This window comes from Lagenorhynchus albirostris, chromosome 11 (genome assembly GCF_949774975.1).
Source record: "Lagenorhynchus albirostris chromosome 11, mLagAlb1.1, whole genome shotgun sequence".
NCBI classification, from domain to species: Eukaryota; Metazoa; Chordata; class Mammalia; order Artiodactyla; family Delphinidae; genus Lagenorhynchus; species Lagenorhynchus albirostris.
The window spans coordinates 64,398,352-64,419,248 of NC_083105.1; the positions used below are offsets into that span (position 1 = coordinate 64,398,352).

Genomic DNA, 20,897 nt, shown 5'->3' on the forward strand with positions numbered 1-20,897 from the left:
TGCGGAGCACAGGCTCCGGACACGCAGGCTCAGCGGCCATGGCTCACGGGCCCGGCGCCTCGGCGGCTCGGCGGCACGTGGGATCCTCCCAGACCGGGGCATGAACCCGCGTCCCCTGCATCGGCAGGCAGACTCTCAACCACTGCGCCACCAAGGAAGCCCACTTTTTTCACATTTTTAAAGGCCATTTGTATTTTTTTTCAACAACTATTGAATATTTGATGCTAGAGGACATTACAACTCTAAGGTCCAACAATTTTCTGATCATCGTTACACTAGGCAGTTGAGATAAAAGAAGAGCAAAGAATTGATGTCAGGGATGTCCTATTTGCTCTGACCAAGGTTAAATACCCGAATATGCCACTAGAATGTGAGCACTGAAAAGTGGGGATTATGTTTTATCCATCTTTAGTCCCAGCAAAGGGTTTAGACTCTCGCAGACACTTAGTCATTTGTGAACAACAGGGATGAGATGAGTTATTCTTAGGAATTTCTTCCACAGAAGTATGGTCTAGATAATCTGGATAGCCTACCTATGAGTTAAGGTCATTTCTCATATTTCATCAGAACCACCCTAAAGCTTATCAATGAAAAATAATCTGAAATGACCATTGTTAGCTATGTAAGTTATATAAGTCTGGCACTTAATAAATTTGATAAGTTTACTGAGTGAATGAAGTTTGCTTAAATGAAGAAATCATCATAATACAAACAGAAGCATGAAGATTCTTAGGAAATCTAGAAAACAAATTGTTGTCAGTGTCCTTCCCATCCTAACTTAGGGGAAAAGGATTTCTAATTCCAGACCATCTTGTTCTTTAGGTAAAAACATCCTGGGACTATGAAGGAGCAATACATCTGGCTATCATAAGAGCATTTGATTAATTTTGTTCTGTGTTCAATAGACAATGTTTCTCATTATCTCTTTTCAGGTGTCTATTTTCTGACCGTTTGCTTCATTCTGCCACTCACAGACAATTCAAGTGCACAATAAACCTAACTACAGCAGGGGCAGATTTCAAAGTTCAAATCATCTATTGATGAGATACACTGCAAGCATTTTGCTGTTACACTGTATAGGCTTAAAGCAGTGATTCCCATTTAAGGGTGTGAGAGTGAATATCAGCATCACTTAAGTCTGTTTGTTTTAAATACAAATCCTGTTCCCCCTTGTAGAAGATATCAGACTTTCCTGGGGAAAGACTGGTCAGGTATACTCTAAAAAAACACTGATGTTTACTTCCCTAGGCATCATTTCTGTGTCCTGTCATGGCCTATGGCCTGAGAACTACTCTCGCACTGTGCTTAAGCCCTGCTTTCAGAACCCAAAGAAATCGTACATTTGCTCCAATTTGGTATATAATGCTTAGTACATGTTGTTTTTTTAAGAAGAGCAAAGACCTAGCTATTCATTATTTAGCCTTCTCCGTCTTATATTTCTGATATGCATTCTGTATATCTTAATAGTTTCCTCTCTAGGAGCTATTACTTTCCCAGTTGATAATTCCCTTAATGCATTTTGTCAATCAAAGCATATACCATGATGTCTAAGTCCCTCTTATCATTTTGCTGACACTTAATATCACCTAAAATAATCCTAGTCCAATTCCAACTTTTTTTTACAGAGAAGGAAACCAAGACCATGAATGATTAAGTGAATAACTCAGCTAAGGTCAGAGTGGCAGAACTCTGACTAGAATCCTGGTCTCATTAAGTACTGATCCAGTGTAGTTTTCTGCTGTAGCACATTATCACTCCATCACAAATTAGTTATACTCATATTTAACTCTCTGTGATAAGCACCTACCATGTGTCAAGCCTTGTGCTAGCTTTCACACACACTGTTACTTAACTAAGGATTAACATATGAGACATATTTTCTAAGTTAAAACAATTATCAAATCAGGGCAAAAACTACCAACCCATTACAATCAATTTTGGGAGAAGGGATTTTTTCCTAAAAGGAATTTCAGGTAAGAACACTTTGGATCAGTGGGACCACTTAGCCTAAAGGCTGTCTATTCTTCTCTTGCCCCAGTGATGCCCACACTTCTCTCCTTACATGCCCGTCCCCCCAGAACTCAATATGTATTTGCTAGGGTATCTAACATTAATTCAACACTTCGTCTAATCCCATGAAGTTGCTGGCTTTCTTCTACCTGTTTTCTTTCCTTCTGAAAGGCATTTTCTTGGCTCCTGCAACAGGAACCGAATCTCAACTCCTTTTTCTCTCTTCACCCGTCATGCTTCTGCTACAGGTCTCGCCTCAATACCCACCCTTTCCCTTCCAGGTGCGGCAGAGAGGAAACAGACACAATGTGGTGGAAAGGTCTTGTAAATAGTTTTGCCCGTTTCAGTGAGTATGGAGCTGCTCTCATTGGAGCCTGCGGGGAAAGGCATCTGTGCCCGGAGGAAGGGAAGTTGCTCCCGCACTATGGATTCCTGGCTGCATTCTGAGGACCTTCAGATTTAATGGAAGTCTTTGTGTGAGCAGCCCTTGGGTCACGAGTCCTCCCCCGCCTATTCGAAGCCCTGTCGGTTTTAACGGAGGTTGGCTTCTGGATGGTACATTTCACCGGCTTCTCCGGGGCCTGTTTCTTTGCTTCCCTGGGCTTCGAGCGTGGCCTCTTCTTGTCTGGGGTCCTGGGCCTGATGTCTTCCTTCTCGGTCCGTCCTCTCCCCTCGTCCACTGCCTTGGCCCTCCCTTCCTCCTTGGCTCTGGAACTCACCGGTTCCCTGGCCCTTGGCCTTAGCCTCCTCATCCTCATGTCTGCCCTCAAGCTCTGTCTCCACACTTCCTGGGCCTTCTTCGCCGCCCTGCGTCTCCCGCAGCGCCTGCGTGGGCTCCGCGTCCAGAGAAGGGTTCTCCTGGGCGAGCGGACACCCTCCTCCAAACTCTGGCGTCCCGGCTTTCTCTTAGACTTCATAATCTTCCAGACCCTGAAGCAGCCGGCGGCGTCGCTGCCGCTGACCCGGAGGAGGGTGCCCTTCACACGAGACCCGGACCCTTCGTGCAAGTGGTGGCCGCAGTTCCTGCTCACTCTGTAGCCGGCATTTCTGAGCTCCTTTTTGAGAGCTGCCAGAGTCAGCCCTTTGTGTGCAGCGATGGCTTGGAGCAACAGCTGGGACACTTTGAGCACGGAGAGTGGGCCCCGCCTCGGCGGTCCCCCGAGGACGTTTTCCGTGGTCTGCTGGGTTTTAACGTCAGCACCTTGGGATTCGCCCATGGTCTCGGCCCCCTCAGCCATGGCCCCGCTCCCACTTCCGCGGGGCCGCTGGCTTTGGACCTCACTCACCAAGGTGTGAGCTAAGGCTGAGGCTGGCTGGGCCACGTCACAAAGGCAGGTACGTCACGTCCTAGTAAGAGGGCGGCAGATTCCAACCAGGTAGCGGGTCTTTCTCACTTTGAATAGCCAATCAGACGCCACTTCCTTCTAGGTCTAAACCAATCCGGATTTTCAGAGCCTATGCAGACCTAAAGAATCACCTTCATAGTGTCCAGGGTTTTGTTTCCTGCTCTTATGTTCATACTTCTCATTGATCTTGATCTCAGCTGCTTTCTGAAGGTCACTATTTTTCCTGTGGTCCTGCACGCCATCTACCCACATTCTCCAAAGTGAGAGAAGTTGCTCCCAACCATCCACAAGTAATACGATGCCTTCAGAAAGTAGGTGTAGTAGTCTATAAAACACAACCCGGCCGAGAAACTCCCACCTTTAGGTCCCACCAGATAGATACATGCAGTCATATCTCCCTGACTCTCTGCATGGTCGATTTTGTGCAAGACTATGAAACAAAGGAAGAACCCACTGTGGTCCCTCTATCCTAAACATAATTCCCACACCTAGGAAGTTCAGATGCTTCATTTAATTGGATTGGAACAATCCAGATTCCAAATAGCCTAAGAACATTGGTCTAATCATTATTCTCCGAACAGACTTTGTGCTTTTCTGCTTCTTGTCCTGATTGCCTATCCCTTCCCTGTCTAGATAAATCCTGCTCATCTTTCAAAGTCCTACTAAATGCTTCCTTCACTGAAGCCTCCTCAGACTCTTTCAGTCAAATAATTTCTCTCCTTTTAACTCCCACAATTACTTCTGCAATCCTATACTGTTTTTTCTTTATCTTAAATTAATTTGGTATTAGATGGTACAATGTGGCACAATATTTAAAAAAAGAAAAAAACCTGCACCTGGAAAATATGGATACATATCCTAGCTCTTTAATAGCCATATGACATTAATAATCCCTTAATATTTTTGAATCCTACTTGTTTATCTAAAAAAATAAAATAAAAGGCTTAATAATCCCTTCCTACCAATATCACAGAATTATTGCAACGATTCAAAAGAGGTGATGGTAGATAACAAAGGGCTACTCAAATATAAAGCATAAAATTAGCATAAAGTTATTTTACTCTGAATGTTAATGTCTTTCCAACTAAATAAAAAGGTCCTTGAGAGTCAGACAGTCTTTGAATTTCTATGCCCCATGCTGTACCTAACACTATCCTTCATTATATATAGCAGGCATTTGATTGAGTCTGCTTAAGTTCCTTGCTGGTGAGGAGGCTTTCTCTGGATTCAGCAGGAAACTCCCAGAAAATCAGGAGAAAAGAGCAGGATGAATTTCAAAGGACTGGAAATGAAGGCAACCAAGGAAGCCAGTTGCTCAAGGACCTCTTATTCTGGACACAGTTTAGCTGGGAATAATTCAAAGAATACCTCAAATTGCAAAGCATATCATACTTTTCCAGAGAACATTCACATATAATCTGCAGTCATAGGCTAGACTGTGGCATTGTTTCTTCCAGGAATCAGAGTTCCAGGAAGTTGCTTAGACCAGTGCTTCTTAAACTTTAATGTGCACTTACTTCATAAAGTACAGATTCCAATACATTAGATCTGGGATGGATCCAGAGATTTTACCTTTCCAACAGCTCCCAGGTAGTTCCTGGTTAAAACACAAGTGTTGGGGGGTGGGGGAGAGTAGACAATGAGAAGGGAAGTGGCAGGAGATGAGGCTGGAAAGGTGGGTTAGGGCCAAGGTGTGAAGGACAGATACAACAATAATGACACAGATGTCAGTGGTCACACAGTAGTACATGGTAGAGTTTGGATTTAAACCTAAGTCTACTTAATTCTAAGCCCTGAGCTCTTAAAACTACTATGCTAGGTTTCCTTTTCTCCAAGGTTGACCCTCCCCACCCCCTTATACATCTCCATTATAGACTAGAGGGAAGTTTATAATCACAGCTCAGAATCAAGAGTATCTATAAGCACTCACTGTACCTTCTCCCAATCTTTTAATCAGGGCAGAGTACTGTGACGCTGAGGATCTCCAGGGGCAGGGGCTAACACATCAGCACAGGGACAGTGCATCAAGGAAGAGTTGCCAGATGGAGAGGCAGAACCACATGGTGCTGATTTCTCCCATGTGTGGCTATTCTTCATGGTTGCATAGGCCAGTGGTCACAGGATGGGGCAACCACCAGAGAAAAAAAGAAACTAAAGCGTTTGCTTTGAGAATAGGAGGAAAGTCAATGAAGTCTGACCTTCAAATCAGCTGACTCCAGGTAAAAACAGGTTGGCTGCACATAATGGTATCATCACAAAAGAAAGACAAGAACCAGATCAAACAACCATGTTTATTGATACCCCTGTGATTAGAAAGGAGGCCAACTGGAAACCTTTGGGAGAGGTTGAAATCAAAGGAAAAGAAATACATGAAAAAATATCAAAAACACCTATGGCAAAAAAGAGCAAACATTTTGATTTATATATAACCATTCATTTCATATAGATTTCTGTATAAATATGCTGTAAGTAGTAGAGGAATAACCAAAAATGGGAAGTAGGAAACAAATGCCCCACCACCACTCAGCTGGTTCAGAGGGCAAGAAAGCCAGTTGACATTTTCCATAGCACCAATCCCTCCCTCTTTAGAATAAATCTACTTGCTAGCCCCCATTATCTGACACCCCAAAAGGAAAAGATACTTCAGGAAAAAATGATTTCTTCAGGAGAACAGTCAGTGCAAACCAACATCATACCCCCAATCAGGAATTACCAACCCCAGCTGCAGAAATATAAGACTGAACTATCCCTTCCAATTTTAATAGTCTATGATTACAAACTAGAAGTTATCACCTAGAGAGGACAGCACCACCCTGTTGTGAGAAAGAGCAATAGCTCTTAATTTCTGGAAGTCCTGGGGGCTGGAGGTGGCAGGGGGTGGGGGGAGAGGAAAAAGTATACTTGGGAATAATGTCTGGTCGTAATCCTTCTGCTTCAAGTTCCAGAGCAAGATCGTTTTGTCCTTGGTTGGAAACAAGACCCTTCCTCTAGGGTAGTCATGCCTCTATGAGGTGTCTATAGAGTATCTTCGTTGATTTAGACAATAAGCAACCTTTAATTACTATACTAAATTCTAAGAACATCAAGGTTTTATTAATCTCATTCCCTCATACAGAGTTATATAACTCTAACGTCACCAAGGATAACTCCATGTCAGAGCACAGCAAAATTTAGTAGCACACTCTGATCTAACCTCAATCTATATCTCACTGCCCTTCCCTGATCCACAGGCCTGGGGTTCCCAGGGGCTAGGTCTTTCTGACTCAGTTATCTTGCACTGATTTGATTTATCTCTCCCCAAACTGAATGACAGAAACCTGTTCAACAATCTATTACAACTGACCTTAAACTGCTAGCTCTTTTTTTTGCAAAAGTAACTTGCCATCTCATTTTGTTTTATATTCTAAAACCCTTTTCCTCTCCTGAACTATTGTGCCTTCCACTTTAATGCAAAGAACCCCACAACAGTTATCTGAGCAAATAAGCCCACTAGTCCACTCATGGCTTTCGGGAGGACTAAAGTGGTTTCACAAAAAGGAATGCAAAGATAAAATATCAAGATTCCTTAAAAGCATGGAGACAGTCTGGCAATTGGACATTCATCATTTTAATCCTCAGCCCAACTGTTCATAAGTGAGGACAGAGAATCTAGATCCAGGTGATCTTACTGGAGGACCAGGCAAACCTCTCAGCAATTAGCCTGCAGATATGAAGATCTGGTCTCCCTAACCCCTCCCAAGAAGCTCTAAGAATACCCATCCCCACATACATAAAATCTATATCCCCCCAAAAAATGACAGCAAGAAAGAAATATGGGCTTTGGTATTACTGAAATCTAACCCAAACAAAGATATGCTATACAAATTAAGTCTTTCATCCAAGGCTTATTAATAGTTAAGTCTTTCCATGAGTCTAAAATATGAGACATCTAAGAACTGTTCTACTACAGTCAGTTACATCTCAAGCTGAAAACCCATTTCTCTGAGGATTTATACTTTCAACATGAGGCTTGGGAAATCGTAAGACACAGTCATACTGCAGCCCCCCAATAACACTACATCCTGGGGATCATTTAATTCTGTTATCATAATTCCCAGCCATCCACCCCTTTTCAGATTCCCAGAATATTGTACAAATGAAGCCAAAGCAGAAACAGAAATTTGCAAAGTAGCAATCATTTACCATGTATATGTTAACTCCTATAGTCCGAGAATTAAAACATCTCATACCTACATGCCCAATTTGATATACCAATCCCACCATGAAGAACTTTATTTCTATCCTAATCTCTAAACACCTAAAGTTCCACAAAACTGAATTCACTTATTAAAAATTGCTTTTTTTTTTCCATGCTAAAGAATACAGCCAAAAGCAGGCTTTATTTGCATTCCCATTTAACAATACACATTCTTGTATTATACTGTATAACTTCCCCCAATTTTTTCTTCAAAATTCCAGTTCTAAATATTTCAATTCAAAAAACAATTCTCGGGCTTCCCTGGTGGCGCAGTGGTTGAGAGTCCGCCTGCCAATGCAGGGGACATGGGTTCGTGGCCCGGTCCGGGAAGATCCCACATGCCGCAGAGTGGCTGGGCCCGTGAGCCATGGCCACTGAGCCTGCGCATCGGGAGCCTGTGCTCCGCAACGGGAGAGGCCACAAAAGTGAGAGGCCCGCGTACCACAAAACAAACCAAAAAAACAATTCTCCATTTCCTGGGAAAATAATACCCATTTTTAAATTTTAACACAACTACTCTCCCATGGATTTTTGTCAGCCTTTAATCCATCTAGGGAAGAAGAGCTACTATTTATTGAAGGCCTATGGACCAGGCATTACAATTAGTTATAAATTATCACTAATTCTTTCAACAACACTGACAAGTGGATAATATTATTCACATTTACAGATGAGAAGGTAAATGGTGTATAAAAGAAAAATTTCAGAATGAGAATTCTCCACATCTCACAAGTAAACCCAACAAGGATCTCAAATTTTCCTCTTCCACCTAGGGAAGAGAAATTGCAGCACCATCTCTCTTTTCTTATATCATTTCACTAATCAAAGCTTTGAACAAGCAATACATATTCTCCTTTTCCTACCATAATTTCTACCATACTAGCTATTCCAGTTACCAGTTTATTGCCTCTTCACCAAATTAACCCTCTGTCGTGGGATATGTGAAAATGGATCTGGGCCTTTTAAATACTTTTCCTTTTCCAGCTGACATGATGTTAAGCCTTGTCAGTAGAGGGCACTGGAGAGACACTGCAGGAGGAAAGGGTTTTTCCTCCTTTACTCAACACAAGAAAATTCCTACTGGTTAGAAATGCTGTGAATGTAATTAATGTGGAAGATGTTTCAGTACTACTCTAAACTTTCTATGCATATGGGAATACATAATGAAGGGAAACCCTAAGAGTGTAAGAACTATAGGAAGGCCTTTGGTTATCACTCATCCCTTTGGATACATATGAGAATTCACACTAGAATAGAACACTATGAACATAAGTGTGTTTTTGAGTCTTTAGCATTAGATCTGTCCCTGGAGGGCATGAGAATTCATACTGGGGACAATCCCTATAAATGTAATTGATATGGAAAGGCTTTCAGTGTAAATTCTACCTGCACTGCACACATAAGACTGGTGAGAAACTCTATGAATGCCATGATTGTGAAACAATCTTCAGGAAGCACTCATGAGAACTCACACCTGAGAAAACCCTATGCTTATAATCAATATGAAAAATCCTTCACGAGTAGCTTTTCCCTTACTGTGTAAAACAGAACACAAAATGGAATTCTCTGACTGTGGGAAAGCCTTCAGTGCTACTTCATCCCCTAGGAAACATGACAAACCACATCAGAGAAAAGCCCTATGAATGTAATCAGTAGAGAAAATCCTTCCACTGAAGTTCTTTGCTCACTGTGCATAAGAGAGTACTCAGTAGGGAGAACTCCTATGAATGAAATGAGTGTTGAAAAGCACTTATTGATCTTTCATCCCTTAGACAATCTAAGAGAATTCACACTGGACAGAAATCTTATGAATGTTACCAATGAGTAGGGGGCAATTTCTCTATCCTTAGGTAATGGATGAGCAGTCACACCATGGAGAAACACTTTGAATGTCATCAGTGTGAATGAGCCTTCTATTTTGCACAAGATAAATAACACAACAGGAATACATAAGGAATGCGCATCCCTCATCTTTTACACTGGAGAAAATTTCTTTAATGTAATTAGCAGGGCCAGGTTCTTGGGCATGTGACTAGTGCAGTCACACAGGGCTCCATGTGTGAAGTTTAATACTGAGGTTGCTATCTTAAAATTCTTAATAACTTTATTTTTGAATTTGTGTCTGGTAAGTGAAATTGTATGGGACAATTAAGCATGAGCTGGAAGCCTGGAAGCTCATGCATGGTCTTGCCTCATACCACCCCCTGCCTCTTGGGGACAAATTATCTATATCAATATATATGAGAGTTCTGAAATTATTTTTACAGCTAAGTATTATACAAAAAAGTCTCCTTTGACACTAATATACAAAAATATGCCAAAAAGAGGTGCAACCTTCTCTACAAATACTAAAAGAAATAAATACATGGACCTGTGGACCTAGGCTAGAAATCTGGATTATCTACCAATACTACAACTGCAAGACGGCTACAAACTTAACAGATTAAAGAACTAACTTTACAAAGCACTTAAACTGATTCAGAAGTTATACTATTAAAAACATAGAATTCTACTATTCATATTATGTGCTACTGAATCATTTATCTAGCATAAACTGACACAAAACAGCACATGTTGGAAACAAATCCCACATATTTCAAACCCCACCCTCATCACCACCAGAAGTAGTTTTGTCCTTCAACAACTACACTGCTCTTCTAAAACAACAGATATGATGGTTCAACACTCAAGGATAACTCCAACTTGAAATCAACCCAAAGTTTTCATATATAAAATACTTGGCAAGCTTTTCCTCTTACACTGGATTCCTGTTGGCCTATCAGATTCCACCTTTCATAGATTTCAGGAAAACCGAGATACTCTTTCTTTGCCACTAATTTCCAATTTCCCTTATTGGATACTTGGGAAACATTCCCCTTCATAGTTCCTGTCCCACTTTCTTACATGCTTCCTCCTTCAACCATCAAAAGAGTAAAAGTTATGGTTTAAACTTATTTTTTAACTATTTTTAAAACCAATAGGGAAAAAGCCTCTAGGGTCTCTGTCAATAAAGTATGTTTAAACATTAGCAAAAAAAATTAGGTTTCAAGATTAGTATCCAAAGGCCTTAATTATCCAAAAGAGGGTAAAATCACATTCATTTCATGTATCAGAATTCTAAAATATGACTTTCCAGAAGAAAAGGACCAGACTACAGATAAAATACCTAGTCTGCTGAGAACTATTATTTCGGCACTGTAAGAACTTTCAGATACAGCTGCTCCTTTTTCCTAATCTACTAATTGCTTTTATCAAGCGATTCTTCATATGTTCCTCACCTGTGTCCTTTCGCCAGGATTCAGTTGCCTTAAGATCCTTAAGATACAGTACCAAGTCTCTTTGTGCCTGTAGCTGGATAAGGTTGAAGAAGGCACCTTGAGTCCTAAAAAATTGAAACAATATGTTAGATAAACTAATTCTGCCCTGTCTGCAGCCTCTGAACTTCAACAGTTATTTTTCTTTTCAAATAATATTTATATCCTATTTTTCTGATTCATATAGGTGCATTATTAAGAATGTGGAAAATACAAAAAGTGCTACAGATAAATAAATAAATAGGGGCTTCCCTGGTGGCGCAGTGGTTAAGAATCCGCCTGCCAATGCAGGTGACACAGGTTCAAGCCCTGGTCCAGGAAGATCCCACATGCTGCAGAGCAACTAAGCCTGTGCGCCACAACTACTGAGCCTGCGCTCTACAGCTCGCATACCACAACTACTGAGCCCACGTGTCACAACTACTGAAGCCCGCACGCCTAGAGCCCGTGCTCCGCAACAAGAGAAGCCACCGCAATGAGAAGCCCGCGCACCACAACGAAGAGTAGCCCCTGCTCGCCGCAACCAGAGAAAGCCTGTGCGCAGCAACGAGGACCCAATGCAGACAAAAATAAAAATAAAAAATAAATAAATTTATAAAAATAGATAAATAAATAAGAGTATTCCTAAAGGAGCCTTAAAAATGAAAGCATCTACTCTGAAGAAGTTAGGGTAGGCCTTTTTTAGAAAGAGAAAATTAAGGACAGGGAAAGAATGCCCAAATAAATTAAGACTCCAAGGAGGACTGCTCCTCCCGTGGTCACAAAGATGTAGGGGTTTTCAATCCATAAAAGACAGGGAAATTTTCTCAAAGAAAATTTGAGAAATTTTCTCAAAAAAGTGAATCTTCCTCCTGTTCGCTTTACCCGCACTGATTACATAATGAATCTCCATCTGCCTCTTCCATTCCTTCCACAGTTGTTTATCATTTATACATTCTCAAAGGCATAAACTAGCAGTAACACTGGGAGTTAATTTTAATAACACTACTTGTCAAAACTTGCTGATGGGCAGGAGAATGAGGTAAAGAGAAAGCGTGAGTGCTCAAGGCCACTACAAGCACGCTAAATGGAGAGCCTGTAGTGGGAAAGAACATCAAAAAACCGTCAGAAAACCTCCATTAACGGGTCTTCTAAAACCCGGTTTCAAAAATTCTTAATCTTTCTCACCTCCAGAAGCGAGGGGTCACAACAGGAAGTCCTGTGAGTGATGTAGGCAGAAGGCTTGCCAGGGAGGTTGCCGGGCACTCAGGAGCTCAGAGTAATCCACATTAAAACGATGGTTTCCAGAAAACCTCCTTCAGAGAGAGGGTAGAACCTCCCGGAGCTGCCCCGCCCACAGAGGAAGGTAACCCAGTGCCTTGAGGACCGGGAAACCATGCGCCCAATAGCAGTGAAGTCCAGTAATTAGGGCAGTGCTTCCCCTCCCAGGAACCACCCCCTCCCCAGAGGTGGGGGGGGGCAGGGAAGCAAACGTTGGCCAATGAGAGCAGCTTTCCCCTGGCCCCGCCCCTGCTGTGTTCCCACCCTTTGCCCCGAGGCGGTAGGTAGGAGGCGCCTCAGAGCCTAGAACGGGAATTGTGAGGGGAATTGGTAACCGCTGGCGAAGAGCACGTGCTGAGAGGGATACCCGGAGCAAAAAAAAGACAAACAGTTAAGGCGTGAAAAGTCTCTATTAGGGTAAGGCCAAAGAGCAAAAGGAACGCAGAGAACAAAGGTTACTTCGCTAGGCCGGGGAGAGGAACACGCTGGCCAAGTGGACCGCTCAGGAGACTCCTGAGGTGAGGAAGAGTTGCTTATCAAAGGACTAGGCTGGGCAGAGAAAAGGAAACAAGGCATTTAGTCAGAATGAATGGCGTGGGCAGAGCCAGGAGACAGCCTTTCCCCAGCGCTTAGAGATTTCTGAATAATTAACGAAAATACCCTTTCCCTTCCTGCGTTTCCTCCGCCTTTTGATGTTCTTTCCCGCTACAGGCTCTCCATCTAGCGTGCTTGTAGTGGCCTTGAGCACGCAGGCTTTCTCTTTACCTCATTCTCCTGCCCATCAGCAAGTCTTGACAAGCAGTGTTATTAAAATTAACTCCCGTATTAATTAAAGGCTAGTTTATGCCTTTGAGAATGTATAAATGATAAACAAGATACTTATAAATATATCTTCAGGAGAATTTCGGTTTTTTTGTCATGCTGGGAACTAATTCTCAAACTATACATATTAGAATCACTTGAAGAGCCTGTTAAAAAAACATTGCTGGGTCCTACTCCAGAAGTTTCTGGTTTAGTACATTTAGGGTTAGGCCCAAGAATTTGCATTTTGTTTGTTTTTATATAATTCACATATAGCATTATATGAGTTTCAGGTGTACAACATAGTGATTCTATATTTGTATATATTGTCTAGTTACCATCTATATATATAGTTACAAAATTGTTTTTCTTATAATGAGAACTTTTAAGATCTACTCTTAGCAACTTTCAAACATGCAATGCAGTATAATTAACTCTAGTCACCATGCTGTACATTACAACCCCATGACTTAGCTATTTTATAACTGGAAATTTGCACATTTTGACCCCCTTCACTTATTTCACCCACCCGCACCCCCCACTTCTGGCAACCACCAGTCTGTTCTCTGTATCTATGAGCTTGTGCTTTTTTTTTTAGATTCCACAGGTAAGTGAGCTCATATGGTGTTTATCTTTCTCTGTCTGAGCATAATACCTTCCACATACATGCTTGTTGTCGCAAATGGCAAGATTTCATTTCATTACTCAGCCATAAAAGCCTGAGTAATATGCCATTTTCTGTGTGTGTGTGTGTGTGTGTGTGTGTGTGTGTGTGTGTACACATGTACATACCTCATCTTTATCCATTCACCTGTTGATGGGCACTTAGGTTGCTTCCATATCTTGGCTATTGTAAATAAAGCTGTGATGAAATTAGAGGTGCATATATCTTTTCTAATTAGTGTTTTTGTTTTCTTCAGATTAATTTCTAGGAGTGGTATTGCTGGAACATATGGTAGTTCTAGTTTTAATTTTTGCGGAACCTCCATACTGTTTTCCATAGTGGCTGCACCAACTTACAATACCAACAGCAGTGCACGAGGGTTCCCTTTTCTCCATGTCCTTGCCAATACTCATTATTTCTTGTGTTTTTGGTAATAGCCACTCTGACAGGTGTGAGGTGATAGCTCATTGTAGTTTTGAGTTGTATTTCCCTGATGATTAGTGATGTTGGGCATTTTTTCTGTACCTGTTAGCCATCTTTATGTCTTAATAATTTGCATTTTTAATAAATTCCCAGCTGATGCTGTTCTGGGAACCACATTTTGAGAACTACTTGTCTACCATATCTAATTGGTAAAATTTATTGAATTTCAGGCATTCTACTAAATGAGTGGTTTATTTTACATGAAATTCTTATAAAAACTGTAACAGAGGGCTTCCCTGGTGGCGCAGTGGTTGAGGGTCCGCCTGCCGTTGCAGGGGACACGGGTTCGTGCCCCGGTCTGGGAAGATCCCACATGCCGCGGAGCGGCTGGGCCCGTGAGCCATGGCCGCTGAGCCTGCGCGTCCGGAGCCTGTGCTCCGCAACGGGAGAGGCCACGGCAGTGAGAGGCCCGCGTACCGCAAAAAAACAAAACAAACAAAAACACTGTAACAGATAGGGGTTAATATTTCTCTAACAGCAGAAGAAACCTGACTGAACATAATGACTGATATTATTCATTCTCAGAGAAGGCTACTGGAGTTTACAAAAAACACACCTCTCCACCTTCAGGCCAGCCACCAGCTTCACATTCTTCTCTGATCTAAAGAATAAACAGTCACAGAACACTATTGCCCTATGGTTTAAAATACCTGTGCAGATAAAGACAGGCATATACACTACTGGGACAGAATAGAGAACCCAGAAATAAACCCTCCCATACACAGTCAAATGATTTTTTTTTTTTTTTTTGCGGTACATGGGCCTCTCACTGTTGTGGCCTCTCCCGTTGCGGAGCACACGCTCCGGACGTGCAGGCTCCAGACGCACAGGCTCAGCGGCCATGGCTCACGGGCCCAGCTGCCCCGCGGCATGTGGGATCCTCCCAGACCGGGGCACGAACCCGTGTCCCCTGCATCGGCAGGCGGACTCTCAGCCACTGCGCCACCAGGGAAGCCCCAGTCAAATGATTTTTGATAAGGGTGCCAAGATCATTGACTAGAGAAGGATAGTCTTTAAACAAATAGTGCCGGTAAAACTGTATATCTACATGCAAAAGAATGAAGGTGGACCTTTACCTAATACCATATACAAAAATTAATTCAAAATGGATCAAGGACCCAGATGTAAGACCTAAAATAATAAAACTCTTAGAAGAAAACATAGGACCAAAGCTTCACAACATTGGACTTGGTAATGATTTATTGGATATGACACCAAAGGCATGTAACAAAAGAAAAAATAGACAAATTGGACTTACAAAAATTTTTTAAATTTGTACATCAAAAACCACTATCCACAGAGTAAAAAGGCAACCTACAGAATGGGACAAAATATTTTCAAATCGTATATCTGATAAAGGATTAATATCCAGAATATACAGAGAACTCCTAAAATTCAACAACAAAAAAGCGAACAGCCTGATTCAAAAATGGGCAAAGGACTTGAATAGACTTTTCTTCATAGAAGATATAGGAATGGCCAATAAGCACATGAAAAGATGGTCAACATCACTAAGAATTGGGGAAATGCAAATCAAAACTGCAATGAGATACAGCCTCACACCCATTAGGGTGGCTACTGCTGAAAACAAACAAACAGAAAACAAGTGATGTGGAAAAATTGGAGCCCTTGTGCTCTGTTAGTGGGAATATAAAATGGTATAGCTGCTATGGAAAACAGTATTGTTCTTCCAAAAATTAAAAATAGAATTACCATATGATCCAGCAATTCCACTTTTGTGTATATATCCAAAAGAATTCAAAGCAGGGTCTCAAAGAGATAGTTGTATACCCGTGTTCATAGCAGCATTATTCATAATAGCTAAAACATGGAAGCAATCCAAATGTTCATTGATAATAAATGGATAAGCAAAATGTGGTATATATATCTAATGAATATTTTTCACCCATAAACAGGAAGGCAATTGTGACATATGCTGCAACATGGATGAACCTTGAGGACATTATGCTAAATGGAATAAGCCAGTAACAAAAAGACAAATACCATATGATTCCACTTATTTGAGGTACTTATTAGAATTGTCAAAATCATAGACAGAAAGTAGAATGGTGGTTGTCAGGGGTGAGTGGGAGGGGAGAATGGGGAGTTATTGTTTATAGGTATAGAGTTTCAGTTTTACAAGATGAAAAAGTTATGGGGTTGGATGGTGGTGATGGCTGCACAGTAATGTGAATGAATGTATATATAATACCACTCAACTGTACACTTAAAAATGGTTAAGATGGTAAACTTTATGTTATGTATATTTTAACACAGTAAAAAACATTTGTTTACATACCTTTGCTGAACTGTGTTCCCTAGGAGAGTAGCTTTGGGCAAATTATTTCACCTCTCCAAGCCTAGGTATCCTCAAAATGGGCAGGTTGACTACAGCAGTGAGACCATCAGGAACCCTAACTTGTTACTATTTTTCCTCCTTGGGTCTCATGCTTTGAAAGATTCTGTCTTGTAAGGTACATACCATATTTATTAAAAAACTGTTTTCTATTTCTTATTAATTAAAGAAATTTTTGTTTCTGATTAGCATAAGATAAACATGATTGCCACCCTGAGTTGCTATGTCAGTCAAAACCAAAAAACAAGGTTTTATTTAGCATGCACAGACTTAGGTAGCTATGTGATTTCTATGAGAACATTTGAAATATTGAAAATTGTTTATGAATTCCTACAGGTTTGGAGACCACAGGCTTGACATCCCAGAAATGTTTGATTTTCAAGGTTATTCTTCCTAATACTATGATTCTCTGAAGGTCTGGCTTCCTATAGGCTTAGTGCTGACATAAGGTTATGGAAACTTGTACTACATCAATTATAATTGGCTTGACCAAGGCTTGAGTCTGTAGGATAATTCCAAAGATATCTCTGTTTCTTTACTTTGGCCCAGAGATGAAATAGGAATGAGAAGTGAAAATGGAGTTCAGAAAAATGAAATTCAGTTTATATCAACACATTGCTTGGGATCTGGAGCCCAGTTCAAAGAGTCAGAGCACAAACTTCAGCCACAAAGCCTGGCTTGCACTGTTGTCATGCTTAAGAGTACAGACTTTGGAGTTGGGCCGACTTGGGTTTGAATCATAGCTCTGTCACTTATTTGCTCTGTGACCTTGGGGAAGTGACTTAACCCCTCTCAATTTCATCTACAAAATGTAGATATTTTGAGGAATAAATAAGGCTAATATTTCTAGAGCGCTCAGTGCTTTATAGACAGTGTTGTTATCATTTAAGAAAGCAAATACAGTAGTCTTTTACCTTAGCTCTTAATATCCTCCTTCTCATTCAACATGTGGAAATCATAAATTCTCCTCTACTTTGAGACCAGTTTCAAAATATACCTCTTCATGAAGTTGTTCTGATTTCCCTCAATATAATATAACCTTTGCTTCTTCTTAAAATTCAAGCATTTTGTGCCTCATTAGTGTGCTCCTTTTGTCCCTCAGTAGATTATAAGCTCCTTGGCACAAATACTTCCTAGAACCTAACACATTACCTTGCATATAATATAGGGTCAATACATGTCTAGTGGAATTTATCACCAGTTACTTTTATATTTATGCTGTCTACGCTCTTCAGCCAAAAGCTACAGGAACACCTGCAGTTAAATTAGTTGAATCTATTACTCATTGTAGCAAGGTAGAACACACACCATGGGAAGCTGTGCGGTGTCTCAGTAAGAGGATGTTAGCAAAAACTTATTCTGGGATTTTGACTTTGATAATTTTGGGGAGAGTCTAAGGAAGCGGACATTCTAGATTTGGTGGTGTCAAAAAGCAGGGACAACACTATGATTGGATATATCAATAAATTTTATCTATAGGGAGAGGAAACTAGAGCAAAGGTAAAGCTATAATGGTAAAGAAGAAGCAATCATTCATTTAGGTGATGGGGAGATATTTGGTATTTTGTGGGGTTGTTGAATAATCTTATCTGAAGTGGATGTTCTTGTGAGATTGTTTATGTCCAGGGACAACATAGCTTAGCTGTATCAAATCGGTTCCTGGATATTAAGGGTAGTTTTTTTTTTCTTTCTCACCACATTTCACTTATAAAAACCTCATTTGATGTTTCTAATTCAAAAATTATAAAAGGTAGTTTTGCTTTGCTCTTGTTGTTGAACTCTAAAATTTAGGCTATCACAAATAAGTGTTGGAGGGCTCTCTAATTGGTCTTGGACCTAAGAAAAATTTTTCCTTTTGGGAACTTTCTTCTCCCCTCAAAAGTTTTGCATTTTGAGCAGTATAAGAACTCCTTGATATATATGTAGATAGAAATATTTTATTACCCTTGATTAATTAACCATGATCATAACATAAAGGTTTTAAAGTGACCTTGGAGTCAGGCCATCTAGGTTTATTTCTCAACTCTGACACTTGCTGGCTTTGTGATTTTTAGAAAGTTGTTTAATTTCTCTGTTCGATAAGGTTTCTTTATCTATAAAATAGGTTTAATAATACCTATGAGACATTGTTGGAAGGATTATATAAGATAACTCATGAGCTCTACTAGAAAATAAGCCCAGTGAAAGCAAGAATCTTGTCCAAGTTGTTAACCACCCTATTCTCAGTAGCACAGTGCCTACTAGCACATACCAGGTGCTCAATAAATATTGGTTAAATGATTGAATGTAAAGCACTTATCATGGCCTTACAACATATTAAGCATTCAAAACTGTTGGTTATTATATTTATTGTTATCACTATTATTATTCTCATAAGGATATGAGAATATCCTTTTACCCAAATGAAATTGCCCATTCATCTCATTCTCTAGAGCTATACCAGCAATGTAGGTATAATACTGTTTGGATCCAGTCATATTACAGCAGCTGTACTTTGCTTATATCTTTTAATTGGGTCTAAACTTTTGATTATGCTCATAAGCTTTCTACCATCAAGTTTAACCTGCCATCACAGTGTTATATAGTGAACTCCTTCAGCAAACCCATTGAAGCCCTTATTCTTACCCCTCTCTATAAAACCATTTCAAAGTCTATGTGGCAGTTTCACTTGGAGCCTGACCTTTACCACAGCATAACTCTGAAATATGTGTGAGCCCTGCTCTTACGCCTCTTTACCAGTTGGACTTCCTTAGACTTGCTTCTTGGTTACATTTTCTATTCTCTTCTTATTTATGGTGGAATTACTTCCATAAGCTCAGATGATATCTGCAACCGTGGGATACACTTTTGTCAAAATTTTAAAAGGCCTGGAGTTTGATCATATTCTTCTCCAAGTTCTGTGTTAATTATTAAATAATGGCTCATGGTGAGAGGAAATGATATATTTGGTTTTGAGCATTTTGCATTTGAGTTAATAAAAGGAGATATTCCAGAAGGAAGTGAAAATATGAAAATTAAGCTTCAGTGAAAGTTAAGCATATAGAAACAGTTTTAAATATTTTATCATGAATAGATTTATATCCTATTGGTATATTACAAATTTTTCCCTAACCTCATTCCTGAAATCTCACCCAGTCCTTGACCCTATTTGGCAAAGCTCAGAATTGGAATAAAGCCAAGGATTTGGGTAAAGCTCAGTGATAAAAATAATAGGGCCTGATGCTTGGTAATTAAAAATAACAAAAGCTTTATAAAGCAGTATTAACATGTCACCAGGGTCACTAAATCAGTTTGGAACATGGCAGCACCTGTGCATAAGAGCAACCAGATTTTAAAATGGGTCATGGAGTCTGGGTACTTTTGGAAAACCTTGTTTTTTCCTTGTGAACTCTTCTCTGCATAGGGACTGTTTTTTGACAATCGTTTAGCCAGTCCAGCTAGTCTGGATTAGTACTTGCTGACGTGTTGTAGGCTGCTACATTTTTTAAATGTTCCTATTCATTTCTAAAAGAAATGCATACTAATTAATCACAGTTTGGAAATACTGAAAATTAGAAAGAAGGGAAAAAATTTCCCATAGCCCCTCCATCTAAATATACTATTCGTATATAGGAGTATTTCCTAAATCTTTTCTTTTTCCTTTGGAAATTTTTTTAAAAATAGAATCATACTGATGTATAACTATGAGTCTGCTTTCCTTATTAAATGTTATGTCATAATTGTGTTCCTATGTTGCTATAGAGCCATAAATATTGACTTTCAAGTTTTTTTTTAAATTAAATAACAGAAAGTTAAATAAGATCAAACTTAAACTACTGTGAATTATTCCTTTTTGCCAGTTATTTAGGTTTTCCAGTTTTTACTATGATAAACATGCTACAATAAATATCCTTTTATATTCCTCTTTGTGTACATGTGCATATAATTCTCTAGGAGAGATTTCAAGAAATGGAATTCCTGGTTGAAAGGTACTTGCGTATAATATTTTGGTAGATATTGTCAAATTGCCATCCAAAAAGCCTGGACCAATTTAAATTAACACCAACAGTGTTTTACTGTTTTAATTTGCATTTTCCTATTGGTGCAGTTGAGCATCTTTTCATGTGTTTAATTATTCATTTTTATTTTTTCTTTTGTGAATTATTGTTCTTATACTTCCCTAATGTTTTATTGCGTTGTCTATTGTTTTGTTATTGACTTCTACGAGAAACAAAAATGACAGGTGTCAGATAGAAGGAGCTAGCCTGCAACTAGTACCTAGGCCCAGGCGTTCCCTACTTAATATAAACAACTACAGAGAATAACCAGTCAGACAAGGTTATTCTGTGATTCCAATGGAGCAGGACAACAATACAACCGTTCTGAAATTATCTGAGCACAGATAAAAACAAGAACACTGTACAAATCACAAAAAATGACCAAACAT

General features: G+C 40.1%; 2 protein-coding genes across 2 annotated transcripts in view; one reads left to right on the forward strand and one right to left on the reverse strand.

The window, feature by feature from the left end:
* Positions 1-2,432: 2,432 nt before the first annotated feature.
* LOC132529976 (testis-specific H1 histone) lies at positions 2,433-3,248 on the reverse strand. Its single transcript, XM_060167056.1, has one exon. The coding sequence runs from the start codon at positions 3,246-3,248 to the stop codon at positions 2,433-2,435; it is 816 nt and encodes a 271-aa protein (XP_060023039.1).
* Positions 3,249-4,995: 1,747 nt separating this feature from the next.
* Positions 4,996-20,897, forward strand: part of LOC132529977 (olfactory receptor 10AD1) — a 48,570-nt gene continuing 32,668 nt past the window's right edge. The window contains 2 exon segments of the mRNA XM_060167057.1: positions 4,996-5,031; positions 13,567-13,575. Coding sequence (XP_060023040.1) covers positions 4,996-5,031; positions 13,567-13,575 — 45 coding nt within the window.